Source organism: Strix uralensis, chromosome 1 (genome assembly GCF_047716275.1).
Source record: "Strix uralensis isolate ZFMK-TIS-50842 chromosome 1, bStrUra1, whole genome shotgun sequence".
Taxonomy (NCBI): domain Eukaryota; kingdom Metazoa; phylum Chordata; class Aves; order Strigiformes; family Strigidae; genus Strix; species Strix uralensis.
The window spans coordinates 102,778,115-102,798,943 of record NC_133972.1 but is presented as its reverse complement, the minus strand read 5'-3'; the positions used below and the strand labels follow the sequence as shown (position 1 = coordinate 102,798,943).

At 35.1% G+C, this 20,829-nt stretch overlaps 1 protein-coding gene across 3 annotated transcripts in view; it reads left to right on the top strand.

The window, feature by feature from the left end:
• The window catches only part of PTPN3 (protein tyrosine phosphatase non-receptor type 3), a 136,288-nt gene extending 118,140 nt beyond the window's left edge, over positions 1–18,148 (top strand). For all 3 annotated transcript variants that reach the window (XM_074875510.1, XM_074875519.1, XM_074875528.1), the window contains 3 exons: positions 5,791–5,936; positions 6,620–6,755; positions 10,653–18,148. In XM_074875510.1, coding sequence (XP_074731611.1) covers positions 5,791–5,936; positions 6,620–6,755; positions 10,653–10,730 — 360 coding nt within the window. In that variant the 3' untranslated portion in view covers positions 10,731–18,148. The remainder of the gene's footprint in view (positions 1–5,790; positions 5,937–6,619; positions 6,756–10,652) is intronic.
• The last annotated feature ends 2,681 nt before the right edge of the window (positions 18,149–20,829 follow it).

Below are 20,829 nucleotides of genomic sequence, written 5' to 3'. Positions count from 1 at the left end.
AGTAAATGACTGCAAATGTGTGAAATATTTGTAACCTTTCTAAGCCTCATAAAATTAAATAAGGATTAAATTCCTGCCTTTTCAAGACCAAGATTGAAAGCTATCCTGTAGCAAAATGAAAGAAAAACAAATAAAGCACTGTTTGTTTTTTTGAACTTGAGGGTTTTTTATTTTTAGAAAAAACTTCAGAACACTTTGGGGACCAGAATGAACAGACCAAAGGAAAGAAATTGTGTAGTGTAAGTGCAAAATTCATCATACAGTGCACTATTTTGTAAAACAAGACAAATACTTCTATTTAATCACTGAAAAAAATAGCTTGGGAAGCCTGAAGCAAACTGTCATTCAGTTTCCTTTAAGGTAGTTGCCTTGCAACATATCATTGCCCATTAAATCTCACCAATTTCATCCAGTTATGTTTTGACAAAACTTTTTGCTGCTTTCCCTTGTTTAAACAAGCATTTTTCTTTATTTCAGTTAAGTGTGACTAGAACCCAGCCATGGAACTTAGCAAGGCTGTGGAGATGATACTTTCTGAAGCATATTACTCACATAACTTTGAAGAACTGTAATTTTGCAAGGTTTTTTTTAATCTTTTCCATCTTATGTTAGTTGTTGCCACAGCTTGTTAGTTGTTTCCAAAATGCACTGTCATTCTCCCACCTGATTAGTTTTATTAACTAAACTAAATCATTCAAACAAAAAGAAAAAAAATTCAAGATGTTTAAGAATTGATTGAGTTTCATCCTTTAAAGACAAGTTATACCATTGTTATAATGAATGGAGACCTTATAAACAACCCAGGTCAAGGTAATTAAGACAATTCCCTGTGTCATAATGTGGACAGTTTAGCATGATTGTGCTGACAATGACAATGCAAATAGAAGGATTTGGGGAGATAAGCTTATTTTTCATTTAAAAGCTATCACTTTCCATGGACATCGCAATGATGGAGGGGATGGTTTGAAGAAAAAGAAAATAAATTGATGCAGCAATTCAAACAAATTGAAGATTAAGCATAAATTCACTTTGCTAAGGAAGGATATTGCTGTTTGCTGAAAGGAGGAGGTAAAACTGCAAGATGAAAAATCACTGGTATCTTTCTGTTTATGAATGACCAGCATGTAGGCCTTCTAGTGACTGTGTTAAATTGATAGTAGATAAAGCAAAGGCAGCAATGTAAATGAGTATACTGCCAGCACTTTCTGCTATAAACAGCTGAAAATAGAATCTCTGTAATTTTTACACATCTTAATTGTTTGGGCTGAGGCTTTCCAAGCCATTTGTCTTCCTTGCCATATACATGTCATACAACAGTTTGTCAGGGGAAATGTTGAGTTTGCTCATGGTAAAGATTCTTAGATCAGTTCACTGAAACTTTTGCTTCTGCACATAAAACAAGACCTTGTATTTTCTCTTTCCAAAGAAATCTTTATAAATTTGACCATGTCATAAATGTCTTGAACAAACCTGTTGCACTGCAGAGGTATTTTAAAGGCTTCTCTGAAAAGTGTCCGAACTGAACACATTCTGCTCTGTCAAATACTCGTGGAAGAAGAAAACAAGGTGGTTTTGCATAGTAAAGAGCTGAACAGAAGTAGATTTAAAATTTTAGGGTAAGGGTATACGGAGGTATCATGAGGTGGGAACAGGGCCCAAAGAAATGCTAAATGCCACTGCTCTTCAGAAACTAGGCTTTAATCCTGATGACTGAGTCTCAGCTTTCAAGGTATATTTGTGAAGCTTACTAGCAAAGAGCATACCTTTTCCTGCTTAGAAGGTAATAGGACCATTTCAAGGTTAATGTAGTTCTACATGGTGAAATTTCTTCTCATTTTTTAAATTGAAGATTATATTATAACCTAGACCAAAAAGGACATTAAATGAAAAGGTGAAATCCAAAAATCAATTGCTTGAATTTTAAGAAAAGTCAAAATTAAGGTTGACCTTTCAAGGCTACATTTCCTTCTTTCTATATGATCATTATCATTCTAAGCTCTGTGTGTTGTTTTTCTGAAGAACACCTAATTCTTTCATTAATCAGAAAGAGTCATTTTAGGGGAATGAAATGAGGAAGCCTGTCTTTTGATGTAATTATAATAAACAAGGCTGCAAGCTGCAGAAATATGAAGAATGGATATTTTTGTGGATGGAGGTTCTTGACAATGAGATTGTTTTGCAAGTGTTACAGGAGTCATCTGAAGCATTACTTCTGACAGTCCTGTGTCGTTACTTCTGCAGTCCCAATGGCAGATATATTAGAAAAGATCATGTGTCTTTATCCTGTGTTTTTGAGCAAAATGTAGGATGTTAGCTTAACCACGATGAAGTTGCTTCTGCAGTAAAACGTCTTGAATTTGCACAGAAATCGTAGGTACATCTTATTTTTGGCTGACACATTGCTGCAGCAACAATAACCATTATCAGAAGGACAGTAACAAACACCTTGGGACAGATATGATGTCTTAGACGTCGGTATCTCCCTGCAAGTATACGTGGGTCAATACCGTGAAGCAGCTAAATGTTGGCCAAATGCCCGATGATAAACTGAGCAAATTACATATCCAGAAGTGTCACTGGAGTCTGTAAATTCTTTGGACTCTTTTTTTTTTTTTTAATCCATTACTTTTAAGCTGATTTGTGGAAATACCAAATATATAAATCCAATTGATATCAGTCCATGTGAGTGCAAAAAACATAAGTATTTTTGGAACAAGGTCTATAATGTCAAGTTAGGCAAAAATAGCAGCTGGGCCATGAGCAACTCTTATAACTCTAAACTTGCAGAAAATGAGACAGCAAAACAGGACTAATAAAGCCAGATTTTGTAAGGATAAATTCTACATTAATCAGTCATTAGGATGCTACAGTAATGACTGTTATTGAAAACCTCAGTGCAAAAAAAAAAAAAAAAAATTGTGGAAAGGATTTAAGCTGACTCGCAGAGAGTAATGATTTGAATGGCAACTTGAGTATAATAAGAAGCTACCTCCTATTTTCCATTACCAGGTTTGTACAAAGAAACATGATCTGGCAGAAATGGTGTGTTTAAAAATAGGTATTGTTAATAGGACATGTACAGAGGGGCTGACTCTGGGACCAGTAACTATAATTCTAGCACTTTTTTTAAGGTATGAGTACTAGATTTTCGGAACCATGATGGTCTTCTAATGCAGGTTATTTCCATGTGTGGTGTTACTTGGCTGACATTTTGTGGATTTAACATATGACTTTTGTTATGACTGTAAAGACTTGAAGATTAAGTATTTAAAAAAAAAAACCCAACACCACTAAAAATAGCTTTAAAAAAATCTGGACTTCATCAGAGAACTGATTTGATATCTTCTGTATGAAACATAAAAGTATTAGAATTAAAAAAATAGTTCTAACATATATGACTATACTGTTTACAATAAGTTTAACTTACTAATAAAAAATGAAGTATTTAAAAATACTTGTGCATTTTGAAAAGTGAGTGATGTAGTGGTGAAGTTTTAAAAACTTCAGTCATATCAGAAGAGCTCAACCAAAAGAATCAAAACTGAATATATGAAAACAAATAGCTAGAAAACTATACTGAAGCTTGAGGCATACCTGGAATAATTAACAAACAGCTGTGTTAGTCTCTAGGAATGATTAGGGCACATAACAGAAAATGAAGGTGATCACACCAAAACAAGCAAATCTGAAGACTAAGTGCATGCTCTTACAGTGTATTCTTACTCCAGATAAGTCTTATGTAACATGCTTGTACTTAATGTCTATGAACTCTTTTAAAAAATGAAACTTGCTATATTTGAGCCTGAATTACTGGTAAGTAAAAAATTAAGTAAACTTTCTTATTTTCTGAGCTTGTAAAATGGCTTTTGATGGTACAGATCACTATCAGTGGTTCTCAGTTGTACCGCTGGCACTTATCCACAACGCATTGCTTGAAGTTCTTGATGAAATGGAAGGTGACTGGATACTCACTCTTGGATAATTTTATAATGAATCAAGTCTTTGTTTCACCTGAATGCTGTAATTCAAATGTCTCTGATTTGAGAGAATCATCTCAAACTGTTACATGTAATTGCTGCGTTATCTCATTTCCCTTTTGAAGAAGTTCTGATTAAGCACGCGCAGATTTGAAAAAGAGGATTTTTTTAATGACATTTTCTTGTCATGTTTTTGTATTTTTTCAATCTGTGGCATTTCAGAAAAATTTAAAGTATAATCATTTGATCAAGCTCAACTACATAATGGCAGCAAAACTGAGTAGAAAAAGGCCATGCATTTTCTTGCAGAAGTCCCAGTCATTGTGGGGTCTTTTGATGACCTGGATGATAGATCCCAATGCAATTTGTATTACAATAAGCTTGGCCATTAATGTTAGATTACATTGTCCACTTGGGCCTTATGCTAGACCTTTTAATTGTGATTGCTCAGGCTCCGCCCTTAAGAAGCAAAATATGAGCTGTGTTGTTTATCTTCATATTCCTGGAGGCAACTGTAAATTTCTGCAGTTACTTTGACTGGAATAAACACATTTCCTAGGACTCTACTTGGTATGTAGGCAGTAGTTATTCTGTCTTCTGTATCTTACTAGCCTGCTTCCTGGAGTGGAACCACTTTCTCAAGTGGAAGAGAAAAGCAAGCAGTTGAAGGCATTTAAAACAGGTCATATATTTCAGTAGTTTGCACTTAAGAAAAAAGGAAAAAAAACCTCTTAAAGTCACTAGCATCGTGAAAACATTCTTGCATGGGCCACAGGGAGACGCCAGCTGTTATAGACTAATACAGTGATAAAGGAGAGTTTTATCTCAATAGCGTGTTAAATGTTAAGTCTAGTAATGGACATCAGTAAAATGCAGCTAACAGTTTAACTTGCTAAACATGTGGAAGAAATAAAGGAACATGAAGCTTTGTCTCCATTTGTAAAGAGTGAGATCCTCATTGCATGATGCAGCAGAGCTCAGTAGTGTCTTAGTTTTTTTTCCTTCCCACCTAATCACTGGTTACATCTGTAAAAGCAGTTTAGCCCAATCTGAATGCAAAGATGATTGAGTGATTTCGTAATCAAAGTTAACAAAAATCTAAACTGAAAGAACTTTTGTAAAACCATTTTTTCAGGTATAATTGAATGAAAAAAGAGCTCTTCATACAGCAGAATCTTAGCTAATTATGTTGCTCCCATACAGAAAAGTATCCTATATGGGTCATACAGAAGTCACTCATATGTATAATGAACATGTATGTGTGAACAATATATATATTGTTTTCTAACAGAAAACAGACTTAGCAAATGTTGCAGGCAACTTTATATTATCACTGAATCTGTAAGTACACACAGACATACATATTTAGAATAGATTGCATAGCCCCAAGCGCCTGTTATTTTGATATTGTTTTCAATAGTTCTCCTGTTTTCAGCTGTTTCTTCCAACCTGTTCTAAACTATTATATAATACTACTGTGCATAAGTCTTGTAGCATTTTACCTCAGGTGAATCAGTGATGTCAAGGTATAATAAGTCAACCATCAATAAATTAAAAAAATGTAACTTCTGTGATCTAAACAGATTTTTAACTGGATACCTCATTTATTTAGAAAATGCTATGCCTTTTGCATGCTTTATAAGAATTACACATTCATACTTTACTCTGAATTTTAAAATGACAAACATTTTCTACATCATATGCATCTTATAGCATCTGCAGAATTACTGTGAAAAGTATGATTTGTATCTAGTAAACATCAGTATAGGAGTCATAACACTGAATGCTTTTTGAAAACCTTACTGTATTTTAGACAGAACAACAACACACCATCACTCATCTCCAGTACGTTGCTTGGCCTGATCATGGTGTTCCTGATGACTCCATGGACTTCTTGGAGTTTGTGACTTGTATGAGGCCAAAGAGAATAGAGAATGAGCCAGTTCTTGTTCACTGCAGGTACTTGTGTTTTAAAATTCTGATTAGAGATTTGCTTCAGCCTTAGAATAAGCATTTGCTTTGAAAAGTTTGTGCGCAAGACAGGAGATTCCTTGGATTAGATGAAAATGTTGAACTGTGCAATACCAGCATTCACTGTTGAAAACAGAAGCGCTGGTGTTGTATCTAAAGGATGAGTTTCTTTTCTTCCCCTTTCTCCTGCAACCTTTTGGTGAAATGGCTTAGTCATGTAATTATCACAGAGCTGATAATCTGTACTGTAAATTTTTCTCCATTTTTATCCTCTACTATTGTTATAACCTAATTTTGAACGGTATTGCAAAGGGTTTTTTTTCTGCTGTTCAAGTGCCTGTCAAAAAGCAGTCAGTTAGCTCTTCCCTTTTTTTAGTCAAAAATACCAAACCAGTACATTTAGATTTGTAAGCAGCTATAATTGTTAAAAATCTATTTACTTTAAGTGAGGTTTTAGTGTTATTTATATAAAAATTATTTTCTTTCTAATAATTGGCAGGAAATATTACTGAAGTTGCTTTAAAGATAAGCTTCACACTCTGTTACAATTTTATTAAGGTCTTCCTGTAATTTCTAAGGCTATTTAGCATCCTAGTATTAAGACTGTGATATGAATCTGGTGCATTGCAAAAACCTTATTTTATAGACTGTTTTTCTGTTACATTTCACAGCGCTGGAATTGGTCGCACTGGCGTATTGGTCACTATGGAAACAGCCATGTGCTTAATTGAAAGAAACCAACCTGTTTATCCACTGGATATTGTACGAAAAATGCGAGACCAGCGAGCTATGATGGTGCAAACATCAGTAAGTGATGGAGAGGAAGCCTCAGTTTCTGTGTATATACTGCACTTGTCCAGTTTATAAAAGATCAAAAAAATTTTAAAATTATCTGTTGTATGAGTGTTCAGTTGCATTATATTGTATTTCATACTTCCTATCTTTGGCATAACATAGTGTGGTGGCAAAAGCTGCTTTGCTTGTGAGGCGTGTATTTAAATTTTTGTAAATATGCCCTACCTTGCCATTAAAAGATAATTGATTTCTATACATTGCAAGTAGTTAGAATGCACAAAGTCAGACTTGCAAGGAGCTAGAATAATTTTTTGCTTTTCATTCTAGTACAGAGCCTTATAGGAAGTTATTAAACTGAAGGTAAAATTAAACAGTTTGTGGTATGATTTGAAGAGAGGAAGTAGCTGTTTAAGGGGCCACTTTAGGAGTAGAAATTCATTAGGAACAATATGTGTATTTTTTTTTAATTGTTCCACTACTCTAGTTTGGAAAAACAAAGGGCAAGAATGAAATTCAGGATAAGTTGGGTAGTATCAGTAACTGAAATATGAAAGTAGAAGCTGATTTTAAGATGGAACTGGTTCAAAGACAATTTGAAATCATGAGGGGAAATTTTGTGACAGATTTGGAAATTAACATATCAACATTAGAGACTAAGGATGAAGGATGGGAGGCTCTACTTTCTTGAGTAGAAGTTGGATGACAGAATATTGTGTGGGTTATCTTGGAAGACCTAAATGCCTTATGACAAATGGAAGCAAAGGAGTCTAGACCCACAAAGTCAACAGTTAAATTGGGCATTTCTGTCTGTCATCTTCAAAGGAAAATGGCTTGGCTTCCACTTCATCAAGGGAAGGAAGAAGGTAACTTGAGAAGACAAATTCTATTCATTAACAGATTAATGACTGCAGGAGCTAGCTTTATGGTTGACTAGATGGGAGGAGAAGTCTTGAGTTACCGAAGGGTGTGAAGGTGTCAGGAATTACAGTTGCTTGTGTAACGTTAGCTCTGTGAGCAGGGATTGTTCATGCATGTTGCTGGGGCTCTCATTCATTGTAGTATGAGTGCGCTCTCTGGAAGTGCATCAGGACTGTATGGTTGAGGAGGGAGTTGTCTGAGTAGTCCCCTGCCTGTTCCTTGTGGAAATGGAAGCTGAACATATGACAAAGGATGTCATGAGATAAGAAACACTAGCCTCAAGTTTAAGGAAGCTGAATGTTGACTTCTGGAGTTGTACTTCTCTACGCGCCTCAGTTTCTAATATGAACTGAGCAAGTTCAGGCTTAAACTTGCTAGAAGTGGTCATCTCTTTGAGAATCAGACATGAGAACCTGAAGTAAACTCCAGCTTGCAGGAAAGCTGTTACAATAGAAATCAGCAGAAATCGTCCTTGCACTCTACAGTTTGATGTAACAGAAGAATATGGGGAATAGTGATAAATACACTGACAAATCAGACCCTGAGTGTCAAAAACTGAGTATCTAAAATAGGATCCTGTACTTCGCTTGCTGTGTTCCACAGTTCACTATCGGTACAATCAGGAGAGGGATGATTTGTAGCAGCAATACTGTGAAACTCAATTCAGTTGTTATTTCTGAAGTATGCAGATACTGTTGTAAAAAGCCAATGAGCAGAATTGGCATACTGTGCTGTAAATGAGCCACAGAAGCAAGCACGCAGCTGTGAGAAAACAATACCAAAGAGCTGCACGTTAACATTTTGATCTATACTCAGTGCTCCATTGCATTCCCATGCCTGAATTCCAGTTAGCCTCACTGCTCATATACTCAGCTTAGAGCTTCTAGGAGAAGCCATTAGGGATTGCTCAGTTGTAATAGCCTTTCCTGAAGCATGTTCAGCTGCCCTGCGAGGACTGTATGTGTGCTCCAGTTCTAAGATGAAACGCATAGCCAGATGCATGTTGTGAGTTAATGTCAGACAGGGCATACTCAGTAGTAAGAATGGACTCATCGGAGCTATTAACTGTTCAGTTTAGTGTCTGCTATTAATCACGCAAAAGCTGTAGTTTCTTAAAGACTTGTAATTTGGTCATCAGGAATAGCAAAACAAAAGCTTTGACCAAAATAAAGCTACAAGAAAATTTGTGTAACTGTATAGCCTTTCATTAAAAAAAAAATTAAAAAATAAAAACTAACCATTACATTCCATTAAAGAGAAATTAGAGGTACTAAACAGTACGAAAAGCAGTGCTTTAGGATGTACATAATAGAACTAGTTATCAGCTGAGTGAGCAGTAAGAATACATGCAACAGATAAGAGCAAAGAAAACAAGTAGTCAGTCTGAGTCAGAGGAAGCAATGCTGAAGTGCTCATTCTTATTTGTTCAGTAACTTGATCACACAAGTTAACTGAACTATTGAACAGAGCGCTAAATATCACACTTGGCTTGTTCAGGCAGTAGAAATATGCAAATGACAATAACAATGAAGAGAAAAGTCAAGGTAATTAAGAAATAAAGACAAAAGAACAGAGTGATACTGAAGGTGGGAGTAGTTGACTGAAGGGTTGAAAGAAAAGGCAGGAAAATCAAGATGCAGAAAATTAATTTTCATCCCCCAGTTTTCCTTATGTTTTTCTGTACTTAAGAGAAAATGTATGGCACGTTATGGACAAGAATAACATTCCTAAATACTAGTATTTAAATGCAACCTAAAGTCCTTCACAGTCCAAACATTATCTTTTATCGCTGTCCTTTGAGACATATTGGGGGAATGTTTCTAGATGCTCCTGGAGAGTTGATGAGAGCTGACATACAAGGGCAGCTGGGAGAACATTTCAAAGGTATTAAAAGGGATTTAGAAAAGTGAACCTGCGCTTCTCAATATATGATACGGAGCTTAGGAGAAAGGTGTTCATTTGGGGGTCTGACAATAGTGAAAAGTACTTTCAGAGAAGAGGAGAGGTATACTTTGATCTTTGTAAATTCTTTTAAGTTTTCATCATCTTATGTTCTCAGGATTGTGTTAATCCACCTAGCCTGAACAAATTTTTATGACTTTTTGTTCTGCACTAGTCCTATTGATAATGTCTCCTTGTATCACTTTTCAGAACGAGGCTCACAGGCTAACTGCTTTTAACAAATAGGTACATCACGAGGTCGTGGAAGAAATAATCTTTCTAATAATATAATTCAGAAAATCTAATTAATCTAAATTGTGAAGACTTTATAAGAACTAAATGAGCTCAAAATGTTGGGTGACAGAAGAATTAATGTGGCTGCTACTCTTAAAAAATACTCATTCCAAAGGTTTTGATCCCATTCTGTTACAAAAGGAGATGTGTGGTCTGATCACAAATTGAAAATAAAGTGTTCCATCCTCTGCAATAGTGTAGGTGGTTTAAAAAAAAAACAAAACAAAACCAAAAAACAACAGTTTTTAGCAAGGCAGTTAGACCTATATATCCTGTATGGTAACTTTGAACATAGTTTTGGTCACTTAACTTAAATGTGCCTAGTAATATGTAACTGCAGGATTGGAAAGGTTAGAATACTTGTAATACTCATATAACTGCCAAAAAAAAAGATGAGATGTGTAAAGAACATAAATAACTAGTTAAACTTAGTCAGAGAATCATATAAATATGCATAGCTTTTTCAAATAAGTCCTATTCGCTTAAATTTAAGCATGTGTTCTTTTAAATTTGGGGATTGTGTTTTCCTTGGTGTGAGATTTTTAATGCTTTTCCTTCAAAGAAGAGTAAATGTTACATTTGTTTACTGTGAACACAGCCAGGAGAGTTGGATTTTCTCCTTCCATCTTTGTATATCCTCTCCTGTCACTGTCCAGGAAAAAAGGAAGCAGTGGGACTATTAGTCCTATTCAATGCTACTGTATAATCAGGAGTTTAACCATCCATAACTGGTTTTGTTTTTTCTTTCTTATACAGAGTCAATACAAATTTGTTTGTGAAGCTATTCTTCGTGTTTACAAAGAAGGATTGGTTCGACCACTGGATTCCAGTTAGCACAGCAGTGAAGGATGAATTCCTTTTTTCCCCTAAAAAGACTGCTCTTTAAGTAAAGCAAGGGCTTATTTCTGAAAGCAACTAGAATGGACTAGAAGCCCATGAAAAGACAGATGAGCACATTTGAACTGTGGCACTTTAAATTTCTCAAGATTGCTAAATCATGTACAGTATAACAAAGTCATGTAGATAAATATATGAGAGCAATTGTGTGTAATATGCTTTATTCACATAGACAACCATAAACAATCATGGAAACCTTAGTACATATCTTTTACTGCCTTAAAACACCCTTCACTTTAGAAGTTACAAAGGTCCTTGTGTTTCCTTTGAGATAGCGAAAAGAAAACTCATAGTATTGAAATGATTCAGCTTAAGAAGGTATTTAGTATCTTTGTATTGTATGAAAGCTCATTGAAGGTGAATATTTGTAACTTTCTTACTGGAATGCTAAATATTCATGGAAGTGTAACATTGACTTCTAAAAGGCTGACGGAAGAGCTTTAAAGGCTAATGCATAACTACTGTACGTTAACAACTGGAGAAATTAAGTATTCGGTTACCATAAATCTATTAGCAAGTACGCCAGCTGTTATAATATGCTTTTTAGAAATCACATCTGCTGTATGTGATGTGCAAAATAATGCTGCATTTAAGCATTTATGCAAATGGTACAGTCTACATCTTCTGTTGATCAATTTTAATTTCAGCTTGCCCTTTTAACAGTGACCTACTTAGAGTTTCAGTTATTGTACTCCTGTTTCTGCTGTCCATCTTATACTTGTTTTTCACTGCTGTTTCTATATGTGGACTGAAAACATTTTAACTTAAAACGAGGTTTAATTCTCTGTCACCTTTGTTTCCATGTGTATTTATGAGTCCTCAGATGTAAATGTGGATTAATGTTGCACACAAGTACTAGACTTTTGACTTACTGTATATGCAAAGTAGTCTAATCCAATACTGGAAGAAAAATTACTACTGAACCCCTCAAGTATGTTGCTGCTAATTCAAGGTGTGAAGCTTAAAAGGGCACAGGTGTTGCTAGTGTTCAGATGGTGATAAAATGCTGACTTGCTGCCCTTCAGCAAAAACTGCTTCTATCCAGTGAAACACAACTCCCTTTTGCAAGAGTTCTGCAGATTTACTGTGTTTCTTGCTTTATGGAAATGCAGCTAAATTCGCATGAAGATTTACATGGAAAGAGAGAACGAGTTTGTACATTGATGAATAATTCACCCTAAGGTACACTGGTCTCCATTTCATTTCAAATGGGAGAATTGGACTTTCTGAACAATATAACCACATTTGTATGATGTTAATTTATTTTGTGTGTGCTTTTTGACTACCCTGAGATAGTTCTTCATTTTTGAATGGTGTTTTTAAAAAAATATTCTAAGGGACTGTTTAAAACTCTGTTATTTAAAAGATTAGTCCTAAATAAGGAAAAATTTTTATGGGGCATATTAGCCAGATGTTTATATGTGTATAAAAGAGGAAAACCAGTAATTTTCTTTTTAGATAGAGATAGATATATATATATACACACACATATTCAGATATATTTTAGAATTATGGTTTGTATTATGGATATTATCATTTATATCTGGAGTTTCATTATAGAAACTGCCACAGCTGTACAATATGCATCTCTCATGTTACCAGAAGGTTATATTTTTTTCCCCAGGAGATAGCTGAAAAGTGAATGTAGGATGTGCTAAATGGCTGACCCTTGTCATCTTTAGGCTTGGTCCTTTCTTCAAGATCACATTATTAGTTACAGGTAAAGAAGATACATGGTTACTGTTTATTGATCAAAAGATTTTTAATTGGAACACGCAGGGTAATTGGCAACATGGAAAGTTTCTTGGCTTTGTTACATTGAAGGGTGAATAGGTTGGTGCTCATTCTTATATACTGCATTCCAGATTTTACTTTCACCAAGTTTTTGTAATGTTTTGGATTATTATCCTCTTGCTTGATTGGGCACAGACTGGAAGGCAAGAAACCATAACTCTGGTACACTCTTCACTTGCTAAACTGCATGAGGTCACCCAATCTGTCTGTGATTCCAAATGTAAAATGATACTGGACATGCACATGTTGCTCAGAAAGCTTTTTTGAAAAATGGACGTGGAAAAGTCTTGTACAAGTGCAGGCTGCCTGCTGCTGTTAGGGATAATATTGAGCAGTGAGAAAATCTAGTGGCTCTTTTCTCACTTGAGGAGTAGTGGGCTCTAAAGAATCTGTGCCTGCTGGGTGGTTAACAAAAGCCTTCCTTTTGTTTTGTGTGTGCTTTTCTGTTAAGACATTTCTTTTTTGGTTTTGGGGTTTTTTTTAAGTTTTGTTGTGCCCAGGTCTCAGTCATCCCTTGCAGTTGGCATGACATGCAATTAATGGTTTATCAAGAAGTTAAAAAGGCAAGAAGTTAAAAAGCAAGAAAATAAATAGCAAGAAAATATTTAGAGCATCTCTGTGACATCTGTTTCTTTCATGGAAATACTTGATTAAACTTACAGTTTGTGTTTGTTATTGCTATATTCCTATTGCAATTTATGTTTCTTCATGTTGAGTATGTATTTACTAAAACACTGTAAATTTATCCCTTATATAACTTCAGTCTCAAGATACATGGTATAGGCTTGACTTACATTATTATGTGTGTGTTTAAAGGATGGTGGTTATATTGTGACAACAAATGCTGCTCTTGTTCTGGTAAACTTAGATGGTTTCAGTAATATCATTCGTGAACTCTAATTTGGATTTTAATAACTTGTTTGAAATTGTTGGGCACTGAGAGACCACGCAAAGCTATAAAAATAGTAATTTCTGTAATATTTGATTTTTTTTTTTGTAAAACCATAGAGCAAATATTAACTACACAAGTATCTTGTACATTGTGTCCATCTTTATTTCAGCCTTGCTGGGTTTTGCACATGTACCTGTAGGGTCCACAGGGGAGAATGAAGGGGGTTTTGTCTTCTCTCTGTAGTGTGTGATGACTTTGCACTGAATGATGTATGCCTCAGATCTGATCTTGCAATGAAAGCATAATTATGAAAACATCTTCTTAATGCTGGCCTTTGTTTCCACAAGAATTAGGAAATTAAAAAGACACAGAGTTGATTGATTTTTATTTTTTTTGTAGGAGTTAAAACTCCTAACAATTTTTAACTGTCAAGCAATTGACAAATAGCAGAAAATGCTGTGAAGTCAAGATTCTGTAAAACCTGCATAAACAATTTAACCTCGATTTTTGCCTGTGCTTGTGTAATCATGACGACAAGTATTGAAAATTCCTATCATGGCGGTGGATGAAGAGGGAGTAAGAAGCCTTTGAGGTTTTCATCACTGTGAAAAACACTAACATTTATTCTTCAGAATTAAATTTTAGCTAAGTGGCTTTATATTTGATATAGAAGTAAGTAAAATGCCTCTTTAGAGTGTTTTCAGAAATATCACAGGGGAACACTTCTGAGACAGAGGAGGGAGGGACAGATCTCACCGTGTATTGAAAATAAGAAAAATGGTGCCGTAAACCATGAATGCCTTTTGTGTAACAGGATGTATGAAATATGAATCATTAAAATACAACCAAACCTTGAATAGTGGTGGTGTTATGGAACAACAACAACAACAAAATTTATTTTGTAATCCAAGGTTTTGCTTTTAATAATTCTGGGTTTTAGGTGTTGGTACTAAATTAAATGCAATCAAAATGTACCTAAGAATTCAGCAATAGCTCTTCATATACACTTATTTTTTTAAGTTGGTTCTCTTTTTTTTTTCCCCTCCTTTTTTCTGCTATGCAATACTTGGTTAAAAATATATATTTCAAAAGAACTGTAGTTCTGAGATATCTAATGAACTATGCATTTGCTTTATTATAAGCATAATATGATACTGTTTTACAACAAAAGTTCTTCCCTGTAGATAGTGTTCTTACGTGTCAAACTAAATGCATAAACGGTCCACTGATTGAAAATGTTGAAAATAGACACACATGGTTCACATTCAATCAATTAAAATTTAAGCATAGCTATTTCACTGATAATGGCTTTATTGTCATATTCTGAAATGTAGCATTTAAGTGGAAGTTTATTTTACTCATTCATGTAAAGCCTTTCCAGAAAGAACGTGCAGTGGGAAATGTTTGTATTTCAATTGGTAACCTGCAATTAGTCTACTTGGTTCAAAGTATTTATTAATTGAAACTATATAGAAGGTAAAGCTGTGTCATGAAATACTCTTTTCAAAGGCAGTTGAAAGCCAAGTGAATGATTATTTCATTATATAAAACATGTTTTGATTAAATGGATTCTCTTGCATTTAAGTTCTGACACTGATAGTGTTAAGCCGTCTCAGATGACTGTCTGTTTTAACAATAGTGTTATATTAAGTTTAAATATAGCAATCTAATGCAATATGATTTAGTTTTAGTGTACTTTAACATATTTAATGTTCCAGTTGTTCAGTACCTGTACAGGCTTCAAACAATTGTATCCACAATCACTGGAACTTGTCATCTTCAAAAAAAAAAAAAAAAGAAAAAGAAGAAAGGAAAAAAGTAAGTTTCTCTGAATGAAAAGGAAGGAGTAGCACATGATAGATTTAACTATGTTTCAGCTCAGACTAACCCTGTGACAGCAGTGGTCTGATTTGATTGAGTAGTTGTTGAAGACCAAGAATATAATGGATAAAGCAGATTGTGTGGACTGTTGACACTCTTTTGGCTATAGTTAAGAGACTAGTAACTATTGTCTTTTTTTTTTTAAAGACAAATTCATCTTAAGAGGTGGCTTTGGAAATGGGGAGTAGAATGTGCCTTTATTGACTCCTAATTTTGTTGCAGATTACTTGCAAAAGGGCCTTGGGCAAGAGTCTTAGACTGTTATTTTGAGCTTAGCTGCAGGTTTTGAATCTTTAATGAAATTCTTATTTAAAATATTAAAAATAATGTTTTAATAGACATTAATGAAACACTTCAGTTTGCTCTTAGTTGCTCAAATTCTGTTTTCTTAGCTTTTATGATGTTTCTTAAGTTGTCATTGTTTTACCTTATAAAAACACTTTGAGGTTTCCCACAACTGTAAAACTGGCATTGTCATAGACAAGCCAAGGGATGTTGCTGTTGCTTAAGATATGGTGTTACTTACACCTGGTGAAGATGCAATGTGGTGTTCAGACCAGCCTGAACTGGAGTCCTCTCTGAGGAATTTCAACAGTGCTGCTAACTGTGGTAAAAATCATAAAGATATTTTGAAAGAGCGTGTAGGAAATGCTTTGTTCTGGGCAGATAAGACCTTGTTTATATTTAAAAAAAAAAAAAAGTGAGGATGAAAATGTTTTTAACAGGTAAGGTAGGGGTAGGAAAGGCAAGGGATTTTCCCCTTTGCAGAACACTTTTCTATGTTTTAAATGCATCACTTCTCTTGGAACAATTTCTTTACTGAGGAGCCCTACTGTTGGTGGGATTTAATTTTTGTAAGACTGACCTAGAAAATAATTTTAAGTTGAACTTTTTCCTCATTTACTGTTTTGTGCTTCTAAGTAACATTAAACAAAACTGGAATATTTTCCTTCTAAAAATTATTTTGGCTGTTTTCATTTGGTGTCTTTTTCTGAGACATAAATGGAATCCGCATGTGGCTGGGTAACACGTGAGGTTGCCATGCGTGCTAACAGGAAATAGATGCTTTGCTAGATCTATTAAATCCATTACCTAACATCAGTTACCAACTGAAGCCAGTCAAACAGCATATTTCTATCAGCCTTTTGCAGAATAACCGTTTTGTAAATAGAAAGTCTTTGGAGCTTGTTCTCCCAAGCATCGGGAAGTCATCTTGTGCTAAGCTAGAGTTAATACTTTAAAAAAACAACATTAAAATCTGAATCTTCAAGTAAGGAAGGTCTGTTTACCAAAATCTGTACAAAACATGCTTATACCTTTTACAAGGTAAAAAATAGTTTCTCTGTAAAAAAAACCCAGGCTGCTTAAAGTATCTTCTTTGCTGTGACTGCATCATATGTAGTCATAAACCAAACTAGTTCTCAGCTAGTAAGCAGTATACCCACTAAAGCACAGAAAAGTTGCCATTGACTTAAGAGCCTGATTAATTTCTCAACTTTCTTGCAAAGGGGTGATTGCAATCCTGGTTCAGAAGTCCTTGCTGCAGAATGGAAGGAGAAAGGGCTTCCTTCCTTAGGGAAGAGACTGAAAGCCTGCTCAGTACATCAGCAGTCTATATTTACCTTAGTGGGGTTGTATTTGTATTATCTAACCTGAGTGGTCTAATTTAAAGTATCATCAAGTGTATCTATATGAGTTTGCAAGAACAGTGAAGCCCTACTTCATTCCAGGAAAAAAAAGCTCAGACCAGCAGTGTTAATTTTCATGGGCATCATTTGCTTCAATTAAGCAGCAGGTTAACGTGGTAGCAGTTGAGTTATTCTTGCTCAGTGCCCTTCTAATTCGGAGCTTCGCATACATGAATGCAAACCTGGTATAACTGTTGCTTTCCTAGTTTTTAATAGAAATTAAATCACTGTCTGTAGAAATTAGGTGGGGAATTGGTATATGCGCTCAAATGTAAATATATTTCAAATTCAGATTTTGCAAAATAAATTACAAGTATGAATGCTTATATTCCAGTGAACTGTGCAGTGAGTACTAAATATAATTTATTTAGGTTTTCACACTTCATTATTTAAACTTAATAGAGAAATGCAACATAAATAATGGGCACAGTCCTATCAAGGCTTTGAAAATCTGCCAGGCATTCATAATAAAAATTGATGACTGGTTAAAATTGACCTTCACTGCAACTGATACAGAAGTGTGCTTAATAGTACTGGAATAAATTACATAACATTGGGAAAGCCAAAGTTTGGGGTTTTTTTGCAAGTTTTGCAAAAGATTCCACAATTCTAGTCACTACCTGTGTATTTTCATATATGTTCAGTTAGCGGTTTTTGTCAGAGATGTAGAAAAACCTTGAAAAATAATATCCATTCAGCCACTATGACTATTTTTTCTTTTAAATGGTTGTTTCTGTAGCACTCTATAGTTTCTTCTTCTGAGATCTTAGGTGCCAGTGCATTAAAGGAATGCAAGGATGTATATGATGTATTTGGAAGGTAAGGAAAGAGTTAATTTTGTATCCTAAGCTGTACTTTTCTTTAAATCATATGAAATGTAAATTGATGTTGATATTTCAAAGCTTAATTTATTGTTTAAAAATGTAGACACTTCTTGAATGTATCATTTTTCTTTTTTATTTTTATAGGAATAAAGTAATGGCTAATGTTTTCAGTATAGTTTTCTTGGGTTTTGGAACTGTTTTGAACAAAAATATTACAGCCACAATTTTATGTTTATTAGTTATACGGCTAATGGTGAAATAAAGCATTTTTGGCTATATGGTTTTACTGAGGCTTTATTAAAGAAGAAGAGTTGCATAAAAATGTTACTGACCTTTTAAATCCTTTAAAAAAAAAAAAATCACCTATGACTGCAGCTTGTATTTTATCTAAGCAGGCACACATGTATGGAAAGAGTCTGCTCCGTATAGATACAGTATATAATTCTTTCATGAATAGCTTGTTGGAGAAGTAAAGCAACCAAGTAAGCCACGAATTCTTAGGAATATTTCACTTGCAACTTTTTTTATAAAAGAGGATTGTCTCAATTAATTAGACTAATAAACCTTTGCACTCATTGGATACAAGGCCACATAACTGTTTGAGCATAGATTTTCTTTTTTACTACTATGTATAAAACGTGCAGACTACCTTTCTTTTGGGGATTTTCCATGTCCTCACATTACTCCTCAGAGGTGTCTGAGTAATCATACCTTCTACACCCTCTGTTGCTCCAGGGTGGCTGTCACGTTTTCACAACAAGCCAGAGCCCAATGATGCCGTTCTCAATTTTTTTCTGTTTACATGTGTATGTAAAATGCAAGTTTATAAGTTTCAAAATAGAAAACACACTGAAGATTGAATCCAACACTACCAGATGGATAGAGCATTGACCTTAAAATATGTTTGGGATTCAGTTAAAAACCGGGATGATTGTTAGTAAGCACTTTTTGCTGTTTACAAGACATGGCTCTGCCTACTGATTAGTCTTTTTAAGCTTGAGGCCAATAATCCTTCATGATGAAGCTCTGAATTCTATGGAACCTTGGTGAAAGTAAGTACAAAACCAAAACCAACTGTCTGGGCAGCTCAGACATGGGATATGCATGCAGGTTGGAATCTCTTATAGGTGCGTAGGAAGTTACCAAGATGAAGGTTGTCCTGAAAATCTGTATGAAACAGTTTACAGAAAGATGTGCCGGTGTCTTCGCATCTTGTTAGCAGGACAGGGTGCAGAAGTGCCTGTTGGAGAAGATAAGACAGAATTAGACTCCAAGCCCATGGTTGTATCCTCAAGACTTATGCAGCTGATTGCTAGTGAAGAGGGCCTTAATGTGCCTAGTGTTAAGGATGATTTCAGACAATGCAAAGCACCAAGGTATTCCATTCCTATGCACAAGGCAATCCTTTAAAATCCTTATGGTACCAGCAATCCCACGGAGGAATGGGGTGCCGCATCAGGGAGCCAGGAGTATGGACGAGGTGTCTTTATGTAACTCATGTCAGGCAAAGACAATTGGGAATATATATGTCAAACTGACATTTCCCAGTATATGTATTATTTCCATGTATAGCTTTTTGGTGTCATACCTCAGTGATATAAAATTTTTCAAGCAGTAACTCAATTTAGTTTGTATTCCTTAGAGTACTCAAAATATTTTAACAAATATAAAAATTATAAATTATCCAATTTCATTTTGATTTGGGATTAAATTCCTTTTTTTGGTCAGTCCTAGTATAATGTAACTAAATTGATTTCCATGTACTAAAAACTAAATGTGCAGTGGTAGCACATGCAAAAGCTGATTTGTTAATAAAGCTTGTCTTTTTGTTTGAATGACAAAGTTCAAAGTTTTCCATTTGTTAAAAAGAAGGACCATGTGAAAATAACTGAAAGGTGTTTGGAGGGACTGAGATCACTACTGCTGATCTCTGGGTTCAGAGCCAGTCCAGTTTCCCAGGTCCATCTCCAGGGATGAGGGACATTAGTTCCTGGCTAAAAGGCCAGACTCAGTGTAACTCATGTGCAGTCTTGTGTGTTAGTCTGACACTGCTATTGCAGAGCTCAGACACCTGCAGTACCCTGTATTTTAAGACAGGTATTCTGATTTATTTTTCCTGTTTCATTGAGTTTAGCATCCACCCACAGAAGAGGCAACATTGTCCATAACGGGAGCCTTTAGTTCTTTCATGCATCAATTACAATTTAAAAAATAAAGTATTTGGCTCTGATAGAAGAAGTTTCCTGAGCACTAGCTCTGTGTCTCAAGCATAGTGGGTAGTTGTATCGGGGACACTCAGGTTACACTGGCACACACAATGGTGTCAGTAATGATGATGGTAATACTGAGATGGAGTGTGTGAAAAACAGCACTGTGTACATCAGCATACCCTACAGAATACCATAGGAGTACTGATTGCTGATGGATTTGGTCCTACTTGAGTTTAACTTTGGCCTTCAGAGCTTTCTGTTTCAGTACAAATGCCCTGAGGTTTTATACCTGATAAATTCTCATTTAAAATTAAATACTGAATGTTACTCCTTGCAAACTACAAAGCAATTTGTTTTCCTTTTTGAGTATGAGGGTCCTCGGCTCTAATCTGGATAGCTCTGCCTATGCATGTTCAGAAGAATTAATACAAATGTAACTCTTGAGCTTCGCATTCATTTATACAGATTCCAAGTTAGCATAAGCTTGCTGTTTCCAAAAGGGCTAACTGCTTATGTATAATACCTAGCCTAAAAGGATGTAGTGACTCCAGCCTTCTGGTTACGTGCCAAAACCTAAAGTGCCTTTTACCTTTGAAGATACTTGTTTCTGTATCCAGACCAGCTGCAAGTGTCATTTTTTGTTCAGAAGAGTCACAGCTGTATTGTTTTCACTTGTGCTGCTGGGCTCTTTTTGTTTTTTAAACAAATACTATTACAAGAAAATGTACTGTCTTTGATTAAGTATTC